Source organism: Dipteris shenzhenensis, chromosome 14 (genome assembly GCF_047967505.1).
Source record: "Dipteris shenzhenensis isolate YYH24624 ecotype China chromosome 14, Dip_SZ_1.0, whole genome shotgun sequence".
NCBI lineage: Eukaryota > Viridiplantae > Streptophyta > Polypodiopsida > Gleicheniales > Dipteridaceae > Dipteris > Dipteris shenzhenensis.
Genome location: NC_141609.1, coordinates 10,849,588 through 10,873,140, shown reverse-complemented (window position 1 = coordinate 10,873,140; position 23,553 = coordinate 10,849,588). Strand labels below are relative to the sequence as shown.

General features: G+C 42.2%; 1 protein-coding gene across 2 annotated transcripts; it reads left to right on the top strand.

Annotated features, from left to right (window-relative positions):
* Positions 1–13,638: 13,638 nt before the first annotated feature.
* On the top strand, positions 13,639–17,222 carry LOC147894183 (wall-associated receptor kinase-like 14). 2 transcript variants are annotated; one of them, XM_087384795.1, is made up of 3 exons: positions 13,639–15,438; positions 15,692–15,742; positions 15,921–17,222. In XM_087384795.1, the coding sequence occupies exons 1-3, from the start codon at positions 14,568–14,570 to the stop codon at positions 17,162–17,164; spliced, it is 2,166 nt and encodes a 721-aa protein (XP_087240921.1). In that variant the 5' UTR covers positions 13,639–14,567; the 3' UTR covers positions 17,165–17,222. The 2 variants fall into 2 exon arrangements, with proteins under 2 accessions (XP_087240921.1, XP_087240922.1); XM_087384796.1 differs by having other exon boundaries at positions 13,640–14,311.
* Positions 17,223–23,553: the final 6,331 nt, after the last annotated feature.

Sequence of the window (23,553 nt, the reverse complement as noted above, 5' to 3'; positions counted from 1 at the left end):
TATCATACAAGAGATTGATTGATTGGAGGAGGTACTTAGTGCTCTAGAACATCGACTTGAGATTGTCAGTCAAAAGTGAAAGAAAACAATACAACATCAGTGGTCAACAGATAACAAGATCTCGTATGCAAGAGAGAAAAGCAGATAGTATGGATAAATCAAAATTTTGATTACTATAAAACTGATACAATAGATGGCGCTGCCTCCCAGCCATGCGCTCCTATGTGAGAAGATTCGATGGCATGCTAGAAACAGTAGAGGATAGAGGCTAGATGCTAAGGAATCAGGGTTGCTGTAGCTAGTGATGAAATGGACTTCATAGGCTTGCTCTACTATAGCCACCAATCGTATTCAGTTAGACCCAATTGGGTGATCAACCCAATCCACCCAAAATGGCATTCTAGGGGTTGGTCCCAAAATAGGTCATTGACCACATGATCGAACCGTGGTGCAAAATAGAGCAACTTATCTACGGTGTCCGTTTGGCCCAGAGCCATCTAGGATCATCTGGGGCTCCAAACAGGCCTCGCAACCCGAGAGTGGGCTGCCTCTGGAAATGCTCCATCTACCCTCAGTGCGGTCAATCATGGGTTTCCTTCCCACACTTGCCTGTAGCCTAGTTGCCAGTGTGCCAACTCTATCTGAAGTCGTCCAACCATCAGGTCACACATGAGCCCCATCTGGTGTCCAAACCAGGACCTACCGGATAACCGAGCTACTCAAATGCCTTCTCCTCATATGGGGGGGCTTACAAGTAGAGTCATCTGGTTCCCACGTAGTTACATGAGAGTGGAGCATTGATATCTAACACCCCCCCTCAATGTCCACCCACAAGTGAACTTACTTTTTCAGCCCAATGCTAAGTCGATGAAGATGCCTCTCCAGTAAGTTTCTTCCAAGAGCCTTCGTGAAGATGTCCGCAGCATTCTCTGTAGTCAGACAATACACCAAGTCAACCTCTCCATCCATGATGAGCTCGCATACAAAGTGATATTAAATCTCAATGTGTTTTGTGCGAGCATGGAACATAGGGTTCTTTGCAATTGCCATGCAACTCTGATTGTCACATGATAACTGCATAGGCTTGTTCTGCACTGCAGCCATGTCCCCTAAAATTCTCCTCAACCACACTGCCTCACAAGAAGCAAAACATGCTGATTTGTACTTAGCCTTGGTAGAAGAAAGAGCAACTGTGGGTTGCTTCTTTCTGACCCATGACACAGCTCCAGATCCAAGTGAGAAACAGTAACTTGTCACTGATCTCCTACTGTCCATGTCTCTTGCCCACAATCCGAGTCATAGAATCCGGTCAAGATGTTGCCCTTGGTATAGGTGATGCCATAATCAAGTGCGCCTTTGATGTATTTCAGTAGCTGCATCCCTGCCCTCCAATGGTTCTCCCGGGGCTTATTAGAAAACCTGCTTAGTACACCAGTTGCAAAGCTGATGTCCGGCCGTGTGTTGCACAAGTAAATCAAACTGCCCACAAGCCTTCTGTACTTTGCTTCATCCACCAGTGGTGATGAATCCTCGTTTGATAGCTTCACGTCAACCTCCATAGGGGTACCAACTGTCTTGCACTCAGCCATGTCAAATGCCTTTAGTATCTCTCCAGCATACTTCAGCTATGAAATGAAGATCTATTTTGGCTCTTGCCAAATTTCAATCCCCAAATAGAAATGCATCAGTCCGAGGTCTATCATTTCAAACTCTCTTCCTAGCAAATGCTTTGTCTGAGAGATCTTCTCTTCATGGTTCCCTATTATGACAAGGTCGTCCACATAAAGGACCACAATCATACACTTGCCTCCTTCTCTGTAGATATACAAAGATGGGCTCCTCCTGAACCCGTTTTGCAGAAAGTAGGCATCAATTTGATGGTACCATGCTTGTGGGGCCTGTTTTAGCCAGTAAAGTGCCTTCTTTAGTTTAAAAAATTTACCTTCTGAACTGGGGATCACAAAACCTAGTGGTTGTTCCACGTATACCTCCTCCTTGAGATCTCCATACAAAAAGGTGGATTTTACATCCATCTAAAACATGGGCCAAATTTCTTATGCTGCTAAAGCTAAAACACTGCGAATTGTGGTTAGTCGAGCTATGGGAGCAAAAGTATCCTGATACAAAACCATGTACCTGTGCGAATCCTTTTGCCATGAGCCGAGCCTTGTACTTATCCAACGTGCCATCGGACTTGTACTTGGTCTTGTACACCCATGTGGTTCTGATTACCTTGCATTTTGGTGGTCGATCCACAAGGTCCCAAGTGTTGTTCTTCATTATGGAGCCATACTTCGACTGCATAGCCTCCATCCACCTATCATCACCCTATGCCTCTTCAAGACACTTGGGTTCTTCCACACAAATCACCTCTGTCATCAAAGCATAGTTGACCAAGTGTTCTTGCGCCCTTCTTTGCTCCTCGAATCTCTTGCACCAGTGGTGTTTGGATGGTTCCTCCTCAATGGCTGGACGTTCTCTGCCATCCAAAAGCTGCTTTACCCACTTCAGGAATGGCCGTTGCCATTAAGGTTCTGCAGGCTCTTCTTTCTCTTCTTTATCTTGAATCCTCCCAAGCACCGTTGGGGGAATTTGGTCTACTGTTGGTGGCTATATTGGATGGATATCCTGGTCCTAGTTGTCTAGGAAGGAAGCATCCTCCTCCAATTGATGCGGCTGTTCTGAGAAGACCACATCGTGACTTACTATTACCTTCTTGGTAACAGGGTTATAGAGACGGTAACCCTTCGCCTCTTCACTGTAGCCCAAGAAAATACACTTCCGGCTCTTCGGTTCCCATTTGGTCCTGTTAGCATTAGGGACATGCACAAAACAGTCACATCCAAAAACTCTGAAATGTGCAACTAAAGGTTTCTTACCAGAAAAGGCCTACAGTGAAGTCATCCCATTCACAGCCTTCGTGTAGCTACGGGGAAAGAGAGAAAAGAGTGGGGAAAAGAGAGAAAAGAGACGGCACACGAAGCTCAGATAAGGGCATATAAAAAATTATTTATTACATGGTTGTTCATACAGTGTAAAAAATTATAACACCGGTGCAGTCTTGACAAGCATCTTACTTATTGAAGAGGAGAATTTGCATACCTGCCACCATCCAACAAGAAAACATGATAAGAACCAAGTTCACTTAAATTGGGAAGACAGGTGTCGTAAACCCTCCTCCCTTGTTATCGGGGTCACAATAAATTAGAAGCTTAGCCATCAACTTAACCAGCATGATGCAAGAAATTAAGTGTAAAAGATGGACTTTATAAGTGTGGAAATGTAATTAAAAAGGAGGGGGGGGGAAATTGGGGAGGGAGAAGGGGGTCAATTAGAAGGTTAAAATAGAAGGGGAATTCGGAGGAAAACTAATGGGAAAATAATAGACAAGGGGGAGGGAAGGAGAACCGAAAAAGGAAAAGAAAAAAGAAAAAAATCTGGGGGGAATTGTAGTGAAATTAATACTATGAATGTAATGAAGAAATTAATAAAGTAAAAAATACTTAATTGAAAAACCGTAGATTTAAAGTATATAGTACTAAATTTAATTAAATGACTAAAGCAATTGGGGGGTTTGTTTTTTGGCACTAGGGGAATGAGGGATGCAAAGAGAACCTATAGAGGGTGGTAATTGGGATGATAAGAGATAAGGAAGAAATTTTAGAAATAGAAGGGGGGAGATTAGCCGGTGAGTCTTCATAGAAAGAGAGAGAATAGTGGTGGGGGGGAAGGAAAAAATTAGGGGGGAATGAGATATAAAGGGAACCAAAGATCAGGGATAAATTGTTTAGAAAAAGAAACATAGAAAAATTGAATCTAGAGAAGAGGGAGGGAGTAAAAAGTTGACCAATATAATAAGGGAGAAATAAAAAGGGTGTTGGGGAGGGGGGGGTTGGTTAACTAGAGAAAGAGAAGGGACATAAAAATGTAGGGAGGAAAAAATGGGGACCTAGGATGTAAGGAGGAAGGGAAATTAATATAAGAATTAAAGAAAAGCAAGAAGAAGGGTGGGGGGAAAGTAGATGATATAATAACCAAAGAGTGGTAAAAGAAGCCGTGATGGTGCACGCAACGAGGCAGGAGCATCGATCAACGAACATATGCTTAGAGCTTGGAGGCTTGTAGCTTGAGCCTTGGAGCTTGGAGTAGGGTATGGGGACTATAACAGAAGGGCAGCAAGGAAGCGGGGCCAAAGCGACAGGCAGCGTATGCTTTTTGGGCAATGTAGCAATGCGCGGATCATGATGCAGAGGCAAAGTCCTACAATGAAGGAAGAGCCTCTTCTTCTAAGCAACTGAGCGGTTAGTCAGTTCAAAGGGCCTGTAGGTAGTCGGGAAAGCTAAGGGGTACGTAGGTCTTGGGAGATGGGTCGGCCAAGCAGCTGGCAAGGTGGCTTTGCACATGAGTATGCGAGATGGGCGAGTCATTACTGGTGGTTTTTTTAAAAATGCAAGGAGGGGGCTTTATTCAAGGTAGGACACTAAACTCCACCCTTGCCAATAGGATAAGAGAGGCTTAGGACTTTTGAATTACTAGGAAGAAAGGTAAGGCCAAAAGAATTCTTCAAGAGAAATAAAGTCTGGATAGAGATAATAGAGATTGGGAGAAAAAATGTTTATTATATTATTTTAATAGTGGTTAATTAAGAGAGAAACAATTGAATTAAAAAATTAAGTATAGCTAATAAGGATAAGGAACATAGGATATTAGAAGACAAGAATTAAAAAAGTATATATATATATATATATAAATGTATATATAAATGATGGAAACATTAAATAAGAAAATATAAATTAGTAAGGGAAACTAGGTAAATAGTAAGAAAAAAATTTAACAAAAGAACGAAATTAAGGACAAGAGGAGAAAATTGAGGGCAAATACAAAAAATAGCAATAGGAAAAAAAATGGGGATTAAAAAAGTATAAATGAAAAAATAAGGAATTAGAGAGAGAGAGAGAGAGAGAGAAAGAGAGAGAGACAAGGGGGTGAGGGTTGAACAAAAAAGAGAGGAAGATATGGGAAATGTGTGTGTGTGTGTGTGTGTGTGTGTGTGTGTGTGTGTGTGTGTGTGTGTGTGTGTGTGTGTGTGTGTGTGCGTGTGTGTGTGTGTGTGTGTGTGAGTGGAAAACTAGGTAAATAGTAAGGAAAAAAAATTTTAAAAAGAAGGAAATTAAGGACAAGAGGCAAACATTGAGTGAAAAGAAAATTAAAAGGAAAATTATAGAGAAATTAAGGAATATTACAAAATAAGAAAAACAAGTGATAGAAAGAGAGAGAGAGAGCAAGAGAGAGAGAGAGAGAGAGAAGGGGGCCAAGGTTTGACCAAAAGAAAGGAAGGTGTAGGAAGATAGTGAGAGAGAGTGTGTGTGTGTGTAAAAAAGAGTAGAAAATTTATAGAAAGTTGAAAATTTAGGAAAAATAAAATACAAAATCAATGAGAAATTAAGGAAAAACATAAGAAAACTGGAGAGAGAGAGAGAGAGAGAGAAGTGTGTGTGTGTGTGTGTGTGTGTGTGCTGAAGATAGAAGCATGAAGACATATATAAGATAGTCATATCTCGAGTATATAACTTTACACACTGGTATTGGGCCTATTATAGGCTTACATTAGCCAAATATAGGTTTGATAAGGGAGTGGATAAGTTGGATATGAGGTCATGCATTGGCCACACTCAAGGTATTGATTGAGTACTGAGTTATACTATCCAAGAAGATATATTGGCAACAATAGAATATTGTATTTATCATTTTAGGCAATATCGAAGAGATATCGAACAACTTAATGTTTAAGTATGTAAAACCCCCAAATTATTACTAGTTTAGCAAACATTAAATATTAATGCCATATTGTACTTGATTGTGTCAGTCTTCTTTTGGTGCTTAAGTGTATAGATAATATTAGTAGAATGTAGTACTTTTTATATGCTTTCTTTTGAATTTTGCTAGAAAAAATCTAAATTCTGGTGAAACTTTGCATAAAAATTTCAAATCCTTGCGAATGTTTCAAACATTTATTTTTATTAGGGCATGCACACTTTTGATGCAATATTAAAGTTTAGCTTCTTAATGAAACTAACTTGAAAAAATCATCCATAATAGGTTCGTCGTGACATGTTTCTTAGTGTGATATCTCATGGAGACATTGAATACATGGCATGCCATTGTGCACAGCAATATGCCTCCATGGCATAAGATTGTACACAACACATGGAATTCAATATGCCTCCATGGCATCCCAATGTGCATAATAGATGGAATTCAATTTGCCTCCACATTACACCAAAAGGGCCAAGAGTGATCTCCCATTTGACATACTAAATAGAGTTCCATGCAGTTGTTTTGACATGTTTCTTAGTGTGATATCTTATGAAGACATTGAATATGTCCATGTGATTAACCATAGGTAGGTTGATTGAGGGCAGTTCAATATAATGTTTGGTATTGACTATTGGAAGCTCTATGTGGCATACCAATTTAACCTTGTGGCATTGTTTGCAATTCTTCATGTCAAACATTGTCTTTAATTGGCATTGCTCTACCATCTTTTGATGCAAGTATTCATGGTATGATAAGGCCTCCTTTAATCCTTTAATTTGTTTAATGTGTGTCATAACACAATTTCTTCAAGATTTACTTATGATATGGTGCTTATTAATGATGCAATTGTCCCCATTATTTTGTGCCTATGGTGCCTATTAGTGATTCAATTGTCCCCATTATTTTGTATGTGTCTCATAATTTTCAAGGTTAGTTGCCAAAGTGTCATTGCCCTATCTTTTTCTAGTGATGATGAAAATAATCTAGTTCTGTGGGTGCTCAAATATCTAGCTCAAAAGAATCCTGGGTGGCTATCCTATTTGCTTGCCTTATTATATTGTTAATATAAACTATCATGAACTTCATTCCTTTTGTGCGACTTGCTAAATGATTCCATAAAAAACTCAATACATGTTGTAAGATTACTTATAAATGTGCACGCATCTATTTATTTTCAATAATGGTTCTATAAAGGTGTTGACTGAGTTGAGAATCTAATAATTGAGCACTATGTAATGTGGTAAAGCATAGCTTTCTTCAAGTTCAACACCTTTTTGGAAGGAAATTGTGGGATATAGTACAAGTTTAAATTATAGAATTGTCACTATGCCTCCATCTAGATCCACCTTAAAAAGTGAAAATGGTAAGGTATTGTCTCAACACTTCTCTCCAATTTTCTAGTTCTCTTGATTGATGGATATACAATCAATATTGATATGTATTGGGATTGCCAACTAGCTTGAAAAATACAAATAATGATTGTACAAAGAATTTTGATTATTTGTGAATGGGACAAAGAAAAGTTATGTTATCTTATTTGAGAAGGGAAGTCTTTGCTTTGTTTTGCATGTTCTCTATGATCATATGGAGATAACACACTTTCACAAGAAATAGTGTTTTTGAGAAACCAACCTACTAGTAGGTAAATAATTAGTCTTAAATTGAAAATAACCGTTAAATTACAAAACACAAAAAGGCATGGGTAAACAATAGAGGAGTGCCAATTTTCAATGGTATAGATATATTAATTATTGTAATGTGCATGAAAATTCTTCCCCCTAGACATCCATACATTGTGTGTGGGTGTGTGGGTGTGGGTCTGTGTGTGTGGGAAGGGGTGTGCATGCGTGTGTGTGTGCATGCGTGTGCACGTGTCTGCGTGTGTGTGCATGTGTGTGCATGGGTGTGTGCATGTGCGTGCACCTACGTGTGTGCTTGCACTTTTTTGTGTGTGTGTGTGCGTGCGCACGTGTGTGTCTGTGTGTGTGCACATGTGCACATGTGCATGCATGTGTACATGTGTGTGCATTGTGTGTGTGTGTGTGTGTGCATATGCACGTGCGCACGTGCATGTGTGTGTGCATGCGCATGTGCGCACGTGCATGTGTGTGTGTGTGTGTGCGTGCGCATGTGTGTGTGTGTGTGCACGTGTGCACATGTCCGTGCATGTACATTGTGTGTGTGTGTGTGTGTGTGTGTGTGTGTGTGTGTGTGTGTGTGTGTGTGTGTGTGTGTGTGTGTGTGTACAACTATATATCTACCCACAAAGCTCTCTCTCTCTCTCTCTCTCCATCCACCCATCCATCCATCCATCCATCTACTGATTCCATCTATCCATTCATGTATATTTGTGTATGCATGTGTGCACACATCTGTTTCATATCTAAAAATATGGAATATAAATGGGGGGATTGACAACATAGAAACCATAGATATCATGTGTATTAAAGACTCAAACATAAATAACCTTATGCTACAAATGTATTTTATCATAATGTTTCATGAGTTCTTAGGCTTTTTCTAAAATAACATTTTCAAAATCCCTTCTATAAGTATATTTTGTACAACAAAATGTAAATTACCTAATTAGAGACCTTTTTTGAAGATTTCACATGCTATTTGCGAACCCCTAGGTAGCACAGGTGCAATGTATTCATACTTATGTGTACACATGTATGCATACCTATGTGTACATGTGCAATGCATTCATAACTATGCATATACATCATACGTGTCTATGTGCGTGCATTAATTTTAGAGTGTGCCTTTGGAAAATTCATGGTGCATATGTTTTGTGGTTATTTGGATGGATGCTTGTGCATTATAATCAATTTGAATTCAAACATGTAATTTGGCTCTGTGTGAATACAAGAAGTCCTTCTTTCAAACAATTGGAGTTCACACTGTCACTTTAGCAATAGTGCATATCATAAGGCTCTTTCTACGAATGCAAGAACTCTTCGTTTCAAACTAGTTTGAGGTCACTATGGCTCTTTAGCGATGGTGGTCCAAGTCAAAGGTTCTTCCTTACATATTGTAGAACAATGCACACATTTGCGTGTCACAATAAAAGTATATGGGTCCCTCTATTTTATTGCTTGGATATTGGCTTTTCTTGTGAAAGTGTTAATGGACTTGATAGCTAGGGGTTGTATAAGTAATATAGTTGCATTATCCTAGTTAGCAATGCTGGTCCAAGTCAAACATCATATAGAACAATGCACACATTTGCGTGTAACAATAAAAGTATATGGGTCCCTCTATTTTATTGCTTGGATCATTGGCTTTTCTTGTGGAAGTGTTAATGGAATTGATAGCTAAGGATTGTATAAGTAATATAGTTGCGTTATCCTATATTATTTGATTTGTAGTTGCTTTGTAACAAATTGGATTGATTCTCCAAGCATAGTAAAAGACAAGACATAAACTTGATTAAAAGTAGAAAGTGGGGTCACCAAAATTTCAAGGTCTTTCAAGACCAAAATGAAATCCTCATTCAAGCTATAAAAAGCAAAGCTAGGTCATAGATTTAATAGTTGATGTGAGTATTCTTGATAAGTACATTCATGTGAGAGCTATAGCAAGTTATAATAGTGTGAACTAGTGCATTAATCAAGTGGAATTTATAGAGTTTGTGAGCCAGCGAGCTCGGGGGGGGGGGGGGGGGGGGGGTCACTGTAACCTTCTACGTTAGTTTAAAACAAAGATATTTTGTATTTAAATATTTTACAAAAATTAATTTACATTAGGGAGTATTTTAAATAATTTTGGAAAAAATTTACAGATCTATATAGAAAAAGGGTTCAATTTATAGAAAAAGGGTTCAATTTATTAACAAAAAATTCATAGATAAGGGATTTTACAAATAAGCTTTAAACGCACGTGATATAGAGGGTTTAAACATAATGACACACCCGAGCCAACGAGTGAGGCAAATTCAAGGGGGGGGAGAGAGAGAGAGAGAGAGAGAGAGAGAGAGAGAGAGAGAGAGAGAGAGAGAGAGAAGAGAGAGAGAGAGAGAGAGAGAGAGAGAGAGAGAGAGAGAGAGAGAGTGTGTGTGTGTGTGTGTGTGTGTGTGTGTGAGAGAGAGAGAGAGAGAGACTATGCAAGCTGACCACAACTCGTAACTATGGGGAGACTAGAGGTCATAGATGACTTTTTCGTAAGTATGAATTCATTAATGAGACCCGTAATATAAGCACATCAAAGTCACAAAGAGAGAGAGAGAGAGAGAGAGAGAGAGAGAGAGAATGATGATGATTCTATTAACGTCCTCTAGAGACCCAATAAAACACGTGACTAGGAACAAGATATCTACAAGAGATGCACAATAGGCATGTGCAAGTGGATAGTGATGGCCCTACACTAGTATCTGCCCAAGCAGAGCACTACTAGAATTAGCTATAGACTTGTGAATTCAAGAGTAATATTAGAATCCTTATTTCATATGGGTCCCACATTCCTTTCCCTATATAAAAATCTAAATTTTTAGGGTGTATGAATGAAAACCCCCCCTTATGTATGTTTTTGTAAATTGTGGATCAAAAACCCCTTATGTTGAACCCATGTCATATAGTTACACATTTTTTCCATGCACCCCTCAGGGATTCACTATGTTAAAACCCTATATAGCACGTTGGTTCAAAGTACCAACCTACTTCCCTTATCTCACATAACTATTTTACCCTAAGGAGACCCTAAGCCTCATAAACTTTTCATATTTTTCTAAATTTGTGTATAATTTTGTAAAAAGACTATAATCGCCAAATAAGGAAACCCCTTTTGACAGTTACACATGGAGGACCCTCTGGTATGAACTTACTTTGCACATGGTTTCAGCTTTCAGCCAATTATATGCCCATGGCATTAATGTGTTCCATTTATGCACTACTATCATGTTTGAAGAGAATGCATTGCAATGTATCTTGCTCTTGTGTCTATGTAGCACAATTCCAAATAGTGTGTTGCTTGGTCTCTTCAATCTCATGGTCATAGGGTAGGCATTGTCACTCTACCCATACATGTGTCATTGCCCTATCTAGTACCTCAATTAGTGAGATTTAGTCCCACAAGATGCAACTATTATTTATGCATGTCTTGAGGTTGGTTATGATAGACAAGGATGCATATTGCAAGCTATGTAGCTGGGTTATGTGCTACATGTAAACTAAAACTTTGCACAAGGTGCTATAAACAAGGGTTGTTGCTACAAATATGCTTCCACACTAGGGGTGGGACTCCAAGAAGGGTTTCACTACCCATCTCTAAAAATAAAACTTCATCTTCTCCATTCTTTTCAATGTTCGATTTTGTTGTTAAATGATTTGTATTCAAGATCGTGGAGTTTGTTAGTAAGCAATCTTAAGCTTTTGCAAACATAGACTGACACACACACACACACACACACACACACATAGAAGAGCATGTTTGGTATATAACATGTGTACTCAACCTTTTAAATAAAATAGGCCCTTAGGATATTGCTACTCTACCTGCCTACCAAGGTGGCCGCCCTCGTTTGAGTTCCAACAACGTGCTTACGTAGGCACAATGTGGGTACCCCTTGATAGCGCCTACAGGTGGGTCATTGAGTGCGTGCGTTAAAATAATGCAACATAATATGTGGTGAAAAAGATGGTCACTAAGCATCTACTTGTCATAAATCTAGGGAAATAATCAAAGCATGATGAAGGAGAGGTTCAATAGTAATATGCTTACTAAGGGGAGGTTCTCATCACGTGTTCATTTTGTGATCTTTGTTGCTATATGAAATGTATATGCACTCTCTCTAGATTGAAAATTTTAGTGGATGACTTATTTGGATAGGCAGGTGGAAATGAACTCGAAATGAATGCCCACTAGCCAAAACCAATACTAGAATTTCCCTTTTATTGTGCTACCCCATTAGAGGTGAAAGATTAAGTGGAATGATGATTTGCAAGATGTTGTGTGTGGCTATCATTAGTAAGCATCCTGTTTAATCGATATGTATCTATCTGTGTGTTAAGTACATGAATAGTGACATCCTTTCATCAATACGAGATAGTAAAATGTTGTAGGAGTGCAAGAGTTAGATGTGAAGGAGTATGGGATCCGCTGGAGGATACCATTCACCAAGGGGGAAATCGTGAGAGATGAATTTTGCAACCTGTTCTTACTTAAGGTGAAAGGTGGACTTTAGTAAATTTTTGGCTGTCAAGGAGGCAGCCATAACCACATGACAAGTCAAATTATAGGTTTGATGTGGAGACAGCTTGTGTGACATTTGGGTAGAAGCACGTTAACACGCTACAATTTTTATGCTAGTTAGTAGTAGTAGTTTAAAAAAATGGGGCTCTCATAAAATGGAAGCAAATCAAATCATAATTTGGAGGAGATTACACATTAAGATTATTTGTTTCAAGATTTTTCCAATAATATATAGAATGATAAGAAAATTTTCATTGTGGGTCATGTTAGGATCTAGTTAGCACATCCAAAAGTGTGCTAATTAGCATTGTCCAAGGACACGCTTTTTTGTACACATTAACATGCTTTCACCCATTTACCAAAACCTGCAATAACCCCTCAAAACTACCATGGTGAAAGGGGTTTGATTTAATGACTAAGATGCAATTTTTGCAAGCTTGAGCATTTGATAGAGTAGGTAGAGGCCATGCAGAGGCCTTTACCTCAGATAGCATGCCAAGTAGTGAATCTCCGAGTCACCGTTATTTGAGGTAAGGCTGGCTCATGGCCTCTACTGGCTGTTAAAGTTTAAGGGGCTACGAGGTAATTTTTGTCAAAGCTTACCATGATGTGATGGGTGAGTGCCAAAGCTTTGGACAAGTCACAGTCCATATAGCAGAATTACCATGATGTGATGTGTGATTGCCAAAGTTTTTAACACAACAATTATCTTGAAGTGTCCATCATTTGCTTGGATATAGAGGAGGTTGATCCAACGGTTAGTGCTAGTGGCTATGATGGGGTGTAATGTGATGGTAGATAGGTAGGGAGAAGGAATGGTGACCAAATTGTGAATGAGTGGTGCTAGTTAGATTAGGTCAAAATCTATATCATATATATTTGATGTTGTCCTCTCTCCAAACTTGATGCTCTCTCTTTACACATTTCACCTTCACAAAGCTAGGTTTAAAAAAAGCTAAGAAGTGGTGTGATTGAAGTGAAGGTTCTAGGGAGAGCCGCCCTCATAGACATTCATGGCTTCCCTCCAGTGCAACCTTGCATCTTCTCTTGGCCTCCATTGGATTCCATTTTCCCCCTCTTTGCAACTTGGATTGGGCCTCCCATTGAATGCACCATAAAGGTTGAGCAACAGCAACAAAGTGTTGTTGACTTTGCCAGTGAATGCCTTCTTCCCTCCTCATCGTTGTTTTCTAGGACCTCAAGTTTGTCAATCATCAGCCCAAATTTGCTGAAATTTTTTCTCTTCCCTCCTCATCGTTGATTTCTAGGACCTCAAGTTTGTCAATCATCAGCCCAAATTTGCTGAAATTTTTTCTCTTGTTGAGGTTTTTAGGAACAATTGACAAGAGATTTTGGATGTTGTGCTGGAGCAACGGAGAATAGTGAGCAGAAGGAGTAGGGAAGGTGAATCGGGAGGCAAGCACATGATCGACGACAATCGAGAGAGCCCCATCAACCAACCCGGGAGAGGCTGTCTTTCCAGCATCCCTTGACGGTAAGCAACAAGTTTGACTACGTAGACGGTAGTAGGATATGGATTTGTTTTATGCGCGTGTGTGTGTGTACATTTGACTGTGTGTAGGTTGAAGACAGATGAGCCAGCCGTCCTACTGCCAAAGCCTTCACGGGTCCTTCTGGCTCTCTCTGTCTTTGCCATCGGCATAGGCGTCTGCATTGCCTCCGGAGTCAGACCCTCCTCATCCACAGTCAATCTGCCTGATTCAAAAGTCTTTCATCTCTTCCCTCTCCCATACGGTGCCCCTGCCTGGTGGTGGCCTGCCACCTTCCCGGTTGGAAACCCGAGCTTTGGGCGACGCCAGCAGCGCGTCGGTGGTCGTAGCTCGCGCTATACGAGGCTTCCTCCTCAACAGGACTAGAGCAGCCGCTAGCATCAGAGCTGTATGTGTGAGAGAGAGCACAGAGACAGAGACAGAGAGAGAGAGAGAGAGAGAAAGAGGGGGGGGGGGGATTGTGAGCTTCTTATCATGCTCCGGTGTAAGATGGACTCACAGGTAGATGATGAACGAAGACGCGGACTCAGGGCGCAGGGTGAGCGATGAAGCTGATGATTCCAAGTGCTCAACTGAGCAGGATCATCCGTAGAGTAAGTTTATGCGGGCTAATGGGATGCTGCTATGTATAGAAACGCGAGAGCTTGAAACAGAGTCGAAGAAGAGCTTAGAATTTGTGCACGAAAGGAAGGAGAAAGACGATCGTGAAAGTGCTCAACTCTGACTGTTTCTCTGCACAATCATTTTGACGAACTTCAACAGCACAACCGGTGATCATACTCCTCATCATCCTTGTGAGTTATCGTTTAATTAAAGTCCATATCGTTGCTGGTGTTTGCTTCGATCCGTGGTTGCTCAAGTCCATCAGTTGGTTTTCTTTCTTAAGTCTATCATTTGTTGTTGCTTCTTCTGCTGTCTCGACTCTCACGTCCATCAACTGTTGCTTCTTCTTTCTCACGTCTGTCGGTTGTTACTTCTTCTTTCTGACGTCCATCCCGTTGTTGCTTCTTCTGCTCTCTCAAGTCTGCTTCTTCTACTCTTCAGTTTCTGATGCTTCTGCTTTCTCATGTCCATCCGTTGTTGCTTCTTGCTTCTGCTGCTTTCTCACGTCCTTCAGTCGTTACTTCCTTTCATGCTCACCAGCTGCTTGCAGCTATGCATATTTACTCCATCACCTTTACCCTTCTCCTCTTAGCATCCTCTTCCTCCATAAGTCTCTCCCAACCTTGCGACCACAACTGCGGGAGTTTCAGCATCGTCTACCCCTTCTACCTCCACAGCCAGCACCAGTGCGGTTTCACGGGTTTTAATCTCTCCTGCCATCCCAACACGAGTACCCCTCTGATCCACCTCAACCATGCATCCTATGAAGTTATCGCCCTTAGCAATGGCTCAATGACCATTAACCCGGTTCCATCCAAGCAGACTTGCAACGATAATTTCAATTCGTCCTTCGACCTCACAGCCTCCCCTAATTTCCTCATCTCTCAGATGAACATGTTGCAGCTTCGGCACTGCAACAATTCTTGCTCTAACAACTGCAGCATTCCCCTTCCCGTGCTCGGCGATTGCAACGCTTCCCAACCTTCCTGTTGTCAAAATCTCTATCCCAACTCTAGCGATGTGTTTGGTACGTCGACGTCGATGCCAGCTTTTACTGGAGGATACCGAAGCCTCCGCAATTTCACTCGCTTCAATTGCTCCACTTTCACGAGCTGGGCATACAGTTTGACTGATCTTAATACATCGGTTCGTGCTGAGTATGGACTACGTCTGAAGTGGTCACTCCCAGGAGACTGTTCTCAAAATTCATGCGCACAGTATGCTAATTGCAACCAGACGGAGATTGGACACTTTTGCACATGTGAGCCTGGCTATACGGGCGACGGATATTTTGCTGGTCGTGGCTGTACAGCACTAGGTATATCGATTTATTTACTTGCTCGCCCTTTGTGAGTTGTGTGTGTTTAGCTTGATGTCGAGAGAGATAATCCTGATGGTGAAAGAACATGTGTATGTTCGCCGAATTAGTTTAGCAATAACTCAGTTCCATCTGCATGCAATGAGAGCTCGCGGGCAATGCTCTGGACGTGCGCGCAGAGTGGGTTTTGAGCCATGTTCCTTGCTATGAAAACCTCTGACTGATCGCATCTAATTTTCCCGACTGTCTCCAGGAACGACATCAAGCTTTAACAGTACCATAAAATGGGCAGCGATGACAGCAGGTAATTTCCTGAATCCTCTGCATAGCTTTGAATCTCCAAAGAGGAACCTTAAGTGCACGATCGTTTAACATGTAGCTGAACAGCCCACTGCCCAGCATCTAACATGATTCTCTCTACATTGTGAGGGCTCTGTGATCCTCTGACGACTGGAAATGAGCCCATTCACTGATAATTGCAGGGATTATTGCTATCGCTACAATTATAGCAGGCCTTGTAGTGGCAAGCGCGGTACTGAGGAGCCGTAGGTCGTTCGCTCTAGCACGAGACAGGAAAGCAGAATCTCGTGGGCTCGCTGCTTTCTTGTCTCAGGGGAGGTCAGAGGTTTTCTCTTACAGACAGGTGGACATGGCCACCAAAGGCTTCGCGTCCAGCGAGAAGCTCGGAAATGGAGCTTACGGAACAGTGTACGCAGGAACACTGGAGGATAAGCGCAGAGTTGCAGTGAAGCGGATTCACTACTTCAACTCGCAAGGCATTCAGCAGATTGTGAATGAAGTGAACGTGCTCTCCACGGTGCAACACCGAAATCTGGTGCGCCTGTTGGGTTGCTGTGTCGAATCCAACGAGCCTCTTCTCGTTTTCGAGTTCGTTTCGAACGGTACTCTGGCAGAGCATCTGCAAAGGGAGCGCGGAGATGGGTTAGATTGGTTCACCCGATTGACTATAGCTGCCGAAACTGCAGATGCTTTAGCTTACCTCCACGCTATGAATCCTCCGATCTTCCATCGCGATGTGAAGTCGCGAAACATTCTGCTGGACGAAGACTTCAATACCAAGGTTGCGGATTTTGGCTTATCGCGCATGGGGCTGAGCCTGTCCGATGCATCTCACATATCCACGACACCGCAGGGCACGCCTGGCTACCTCGATCCGGAGTACCATCAGAATTATCACCTCTCCGACAAGAGTGATGTGTACAGCTTTGGGGTGGTGCTGATAGAGATTATAACGGCGCTAAAACCGGTAGATTTCTCCCGGGAGAAGAAGGAAGTAAATCTGGCGGCATTGGCGGTGGCCAAGATTGGGAGCGGGAGTTTGGACGACATCATCGATAAATCCTTGGAAGTCAATGAACAACCAAGTATCAGAGCGATGGTGCAGAGGGTGGCAGAGTTGGCTTTCCGGTGTTTGGCGTTCGATAAGGATGCACGTCCATCCATGGCTGAGGTTCTTGAGGAGCTGCTGCTTATCAGAGGATCGAGGACTCCTCGAGAGAGAGTTGAGGAGCTCTCTAGCCGGATCGATACGAATTCTGTTTGTTGCATCGGGTCAGCTCACACCGACGGTTCCGTTTGTTGTATCGGAAGTAAGAGTCATAGCTCCGAATCAGGCTCATCAGAAACCGAACGGTTTCTCGTTTCCAAAACGAAACGCTTCTCTCCCACATCTTCCTTCAGCGATCAACAAGTGACTGTAAACTGATAGAAACTAATACGTGACTTTCTTTTGCTGCAATCGCAAATTTGATGAGGCAAACTTCGGACTCGATCGACATTAGTTTTTTGTGCAGATCTTTCTCCGGAGATTGTCGTGGTTTTGTCAACGTTCTCAGCAGGCGGTCGGCAGCTTCTTCTGTCGGACACTTCTTCTTTGGTATTGTGCATGCGTTGGTCGGAACTTAGTCCGATACGATGCTATTTTCGTTTTGCGCAAGCGTTCAGTTCGTCTCAAGCGTACGATTATTGAGCATTGCGGGATCGATACGTATCAACCCATTTTAGAGCTCCCAACAAGACGTCCAGAATGCACACTCCACACTGTTCCCAACGCTGAGGCGACAAGCCGAACCAGAGCGGAGGTGACGCAGTCGCGATCAAAAACAAGTCCAAAATTTCCAATGGATACCGAACACGACAGCAGAACGTTCCACGTTTTAAAGTAGTCGTTGAAATCGTCGTTGAAAACACGTCAAAACGACACAATTTTCCTCAATGACTATCGCCCACGGCTTTAGTGACCTATATACGTACGTTGTATAAAGTGGATACGTATGTATGTATAATTATAGAACCAATATAATAACATATACATATATGTATATATAATAACACAGATATATATCAGTGTGTAATTTATATATTTTTTCATATATAGTACACGGTACACCTCTCTTGAATACGTACCACGTCCTTGTCCCCTTTCTTATAAATAAATGCAAGCTTTAATGTTTCAACGAGCTCAAACTTACACCACTCATCATTTTAACCAATCGTGAAGTGTTTTTCTAAACCTCTTGTACCGAATGAGTAACCTGACCCATCTACAACGGGCTAGAGACCCACTTCGTTGGGTCTCAAGGTTGCGATCATAGATTGTGTTTAATGAAATTTAAGGTAAAGCATTTATAAATCTCAAATGTTGAGGAATTTTAATAAAATTTACGAAAAACATATACATATTGTGCACACACATACAAAACTCTCTCTCTCTCAAGATTAACCTCCTCTGAAAGTTAAGGCACATGATCTCCCACCAACTTACACATGATTACTAGGTAACTTCCCAACGTGATAAGATCTAGAGACTTGCAGAGAATTCAAAGATAATGATCAAAGGCTGTTGCCAAGAAACCCAAGGCATGTATCACAGGGCTTTACATTCAAGTTCCAACCTTATGTTGTAGCTTAGGTCACCCAACATAAAAGTATTGTGTGTGTGTGTGTGTGTGTGTAGAGACACAATCACCTCTCTCTCTCTCTCTCTCTCTCTCTCTCTCTCTCTCTCTCTCTCTCTCTCTCGCCTACAAAAAGAAATGAAAATTACATAAAAGGTTTTATGTATATATATATATATATATATATAATAAATATCTTATATCTTCTGTGTAGAAGGATGAGAGAATCCCTAGTGCCACATCTTGAAATGCCTTTAGACCTCCATCATTGAGATGAGTTGAGGGATGAATAGAATTGCCATGCCTATCACACACTACTTCAAAAAATTGGTGAAATGGCTATTACAATCCTCACATTTATGCATGATCTAATATTGCAAGGTGACTGGTAGAAAGGCAAGACAAACATCCCTTTGGCTAGGACATGGATGCAGATGATTGTATTTTTTCTCTCTCTCAAAGGTCCTTTGTGGAGAGAGAAGAAGTTTTGTTTAGGGACATTTGTAAGAAGGTTCATGCCATGGAAATATCCACACTATATAGGGATGTTTTTGGATCCATTGTGGATCACATGCCTTCGTGTTAGCACCATATGTAGTGACATTCAAAGATTCTACCCAAGGGGGCTCCCTTTGCAAGTTTGTGCAAAATCTATTCAATTATGATTCTATTGTTAGGAAGAGGTTGTGTAGGTTTGTAGCAAGTTAAGTAAGAAGCATATTGTTACAAAGTGAGTTTGTAGAACATCTATTCAATTATTGTTAGGAATCTTATATCTTGTGTGTGTGTTTTGATGTACTTCGATATGTTCTTCACGTCTCCAATCAAGTGATACATGGAAAACCGAGCCATTTCAAACAACCTCAATCGACTATGTACCGCTATTTGCACCTCCAAAATGAAAAATCCAACCTTTGTAATAAAGATTTTGCTCTACAATGAGCTATGGCATTGCCTCTCCTTTAGACCACTCATTAGCCCAGCATCTCATAGAGACCATAACACCTAGGCTCCTCCTCAACCTTACCCACATGCTCCATCTTCGTGTGTGTGTGTGTGTTGATCTTTTTAACCATAAAACAAAAAGGTGGTGTGTGTGTGTGTTGATCTACTTTGGTACATTCTTCGCGTCTCAAATCTTGAAGTTTTTTTCAAATAGGCAAAGTTTCAACTTGCCTTTATTTGACTGGCAAAAGCACAAAAATAAGCTTGACACCCATGCGGCTATTCAATCGACCCCAATCCCTGCAAGACCCTCTTGAAGATCTGTCCCTAGTTTCATCTTTTGCTTGAACAATTGTAATCAAGTGACTTTCTTCAATTCATATTTTCTTCAGGGCATGCCATGATGTCTTGAGAATCATTCCTACACCTTCATAACCATCACAAAAACTTCAATTTGAACTAATTTGCAATATTGCATCAACCTAGTTTACCGTCACCACCAAGTGCTCAGTACAATACAATACTTGCTCTCTTGAAATCTGGTGTTTAGGACTTCATCATCCGTTGCCATAAAGGAACAACCTCCACCATTGCCATCGATTGAGCCTTCCGCTGCTCCCTGCCCAATCTTTCCTCAAAAAAGAAAATCTGTAGTGCCACATCTTGAAATGCCTCTAAACCTCCATCACTGAGATGAGCCATGCCTATCGCACTTCGAAAAATTAGTGAAATGGCTATTACAATCCCCACATTTATGCATGATCTATAGCTGAAATCATATTGCAGGACGACTCAAGGAAAGGAAAGACAATTTGACTTTGTCAACATTCCTCTCTCTCTCTCTCTCCGTCCCCCTCGCACGTGCGTTCTCCCCCCTCCTCGCACTCTCTCTCTTCTCGCTTTCTCTCGGGCCTTTCTCTCGGGCTGCGAGCACCGCATGACTTCTGGCGAGGCTTCAGCGTCCCTGTCTGTCCGCGCGCATGGTGCCCTACCATGTGGCACCAGCAGCAGCCAGCATTTATACTACATACCAAGGAAATAATGGCAGCGCACCATGTGGCATGCGCCATGCACTCTGCTGCACACTACGCACTCTGTCATGCCGTTGCACGGTGTGCCATGTGGCACCCCTTTAGCCTACTTTTTGTAGAACATCCATGTCATTTGCTCACAATCGACCACATCGTCTCCCTCGCATGCAAGCCCACACCGTCATGCCACATGGCATTTTCATGAGTCTGTGACAGTCTGTCCCCTCTTTCCACCTCCCACCACGTGGTGTTTTAGTGTTCTCTCCTCCTCCTCTCCCCCCAGACCTCCCTCCTCCCCCTCGAACCTCTAGAATTAATCCTCGAACCTCCTAATCCTTGCCACGTGGCTGCTATGGGATTTGTCTCCTTAAGAAATAGTAAGATGACCATCATGGGCCCTACCTAGTGCTTCCACCCTCTATGCACCCTAGCGATCCACATTTGACACGGTTTTTTTTTTTCCTCTAAACAAAGAAATGCTGGGTGTATTAAGGAGGATGGTCAGTCCTCAAAACAAAAAACAGGGGGACCGATACAAAATTTGGCCTAGAGAGGCTCACGCCATGGCCTACGCTAGAACTAGCTAGTCTAGGCTATCCTACCTTAAGGTTGACTTCGACGGAGAGAAGTGCGTGGCTAACCACTAGGTCTGAGGTACCTAGGATGCAACCAAAATCCCTAAGGAATACCTTGGTTGCCACAGCAACTCTTGTAGATTTGAACCCCACTTGTACCTTGTGCTTAAAGATGTTTTCGTTGCAGACTTCTTAGATTGCCAGCAGAACTGCCCCCCTTATGTAAAGCCAACTAGCAGCTAGCGTGGATGGCATTCTAGAAGAATCCCCTAGGAATGGAATCTACCATTGATGACCTAGGGTGAACTTGGACATGAGCCTCGAGCTACGGACGACCGATTGGATTGTGTGCCACACTTCCCTAGCTATCTGGCATTTGCAAAAAAGGTGCCTCACGTCTTCCATCGCCTTGCCACAGAGCCCACATCTTGGGTCCATGACTACTCTCTTAGCTAGCTTGCAGGGGCGCTTGCAGGCAACCTTGGTGGATGGACTTCCTCAACTTGAAGTTGCCAACCACACTCCCGTTAAGGCAAAGAACTGTCGACACATTGCCAAATAGGCAGCAAACCTTCTGCAAGAAACCATGTCCAAATCCTACCTTGTCCATCACTGTGAGGATGTAGTCCCACCAGACTTTGTCGTAAGCTTTGTCCATGTCCAGGCCAAACACCAGCATTTTTTGGCGAGAGGTTGTAGCATGATCTAGGGCAAGGTCAACATTGAGGATATTGTCATAGATATCCCTCCCTCTAACAAACCCATTCTGCTCCTCGTCTACCATGCTCCCACATAGGTATGTGATCCTAAGTGCCATAGCCTTGGCGATGACTTTGTACAAGGTATTCAACATTGTTATCGACCTCCAGTCACCACTTTCACTCTGCTTTGTCATTTTGGGAAAAGCTTCATGAGTCTGGCATTAACATCCTCTGACAAAGAGCCAACAACCACCATCACATTTGCCATCTCTGTGAGATCCTGCCCTAGTCTATCCTAGAACTTCTTGAAGAACTCTGCTGTCAGCCCGTCCAGTCCCAAGGATTTATCATCCGCTAGCGCATTTAGTGCTTCCTCTAGCTCTTCACAGTCGAATAGCCTATCTAGGCGGCTTTTGTGGTAGTTCGAAACTCGAATCTTTACACCAACCAATGCTTCATTCATTGTGTTCTCCCACTCATTGCCTTGCACCTCTGCCTCACCCACAATCGTGCTCAGCTCCTACTGGAATACTGCTGCAATGTGCTAGAACTCAATCTGGATATTACCTTATGCATCCTCCACTTTATCGATCAGGTCTCTCTATACTGGTTCTTCTTCAGGGCCTGAAAGAAGACTTTAGAGGGACAGTCCCCTTAAGCAAGCCATAGCTGCCTGCTCTTGATGAGAGCCTGTTGTGCTTCCTGTAGCTCCCAATCATGCCAGGCCACATCCGCTTCTACTAGAAGGGTACTAAGGAGGGGGTCCTTTGGTGTTATGGCGACGGCGGCTCGGAGTGACTCTCTGGCCAGGGTCAGCAGAGCCTGTCCGTCGCATCTTCTTCTTGCCCTAGCATCATAGTCAACCTCTTTAATATGTCACAGCACTAATCTGAGTGTCACGTCCCACCTCTGGTAGGGGTCTCTCACGTCGTCTATTGCTTGTCGCCAAAGTTCTAGACTATTCTGCAAAACAGCTTGGAGTCCAGGTGTCGCTTGTCGAACTTGAAGGGAGTATCTTTAGATATCTCCATCTTGGCAAGGATATGGAATTTTAAGAGGATGGGGGAGTGATCGGAGAGGGCTGTGATGGTGATTAGTTTCCCCTCAACTGGGCCTCGCATCTGCCACACATCACTGAGAGGTACACTCGATCTAGTCTCCCAGCTCTAAACTCATCGCCCTTCCTTCTGTTGTTCTAGGTAAAGATGGATAGCCCATCCAAAGCTATTTCCCTAGGATCAATCAACCCCATCTATAGGCATAGTTCCTCCCACGTCTCCCGTTCTTCATCGAAAATTACAACTCCACCGTGAGACTTGTCCATAGGGTCTCCCATTGCATTCCAGTCTCCTCCAAGCAACCAATTGTCCCCTACCAAGTTCTTGCACAGACTCCACCAACATTCCATTCTATCCAAGCAGATATTAGGGGCATACACACTAGCAACCCCAAACTCACTCCCCCCCACCAACACACGCACCCCTACAAACCACCCTTCCATACTTCTAAGCTTGAGCTAGTAACCCAAGGTTTTTGCTTGGGTAACTTATTTTTTGCGAGTTGGAATTTTTGTAACATCTCCTAGCCCTTGAGCCCTGGATATTTGCATGATAGTTCGTGGTGGTTTGTTTTTCACACATACTTGCATATGTCTTCTTTTTACTTAAGATGCTAGTCTCCTCGGCAATGGTCCAAATCTTGGCTCTATCCCATGTCTTCCATAGGATGAGCAAGGTGTGCAAGGTTTCAAGGCTTTTTATCACCTACAGATATATCAGTGTCATCGTTTGTAGTATCAGTGTAACTTAAGACCTCAATTTGTATTCTGGTGAGAGATGTAGACTCAAGTATGGGGAAAGGAACATTCATCAACATGGGTGGGGGGGTAATGAAGGCTTTCACCTCCATTGGAGGTTTTAAGGTTTAGAAAGAGTTTTAGGGTTTA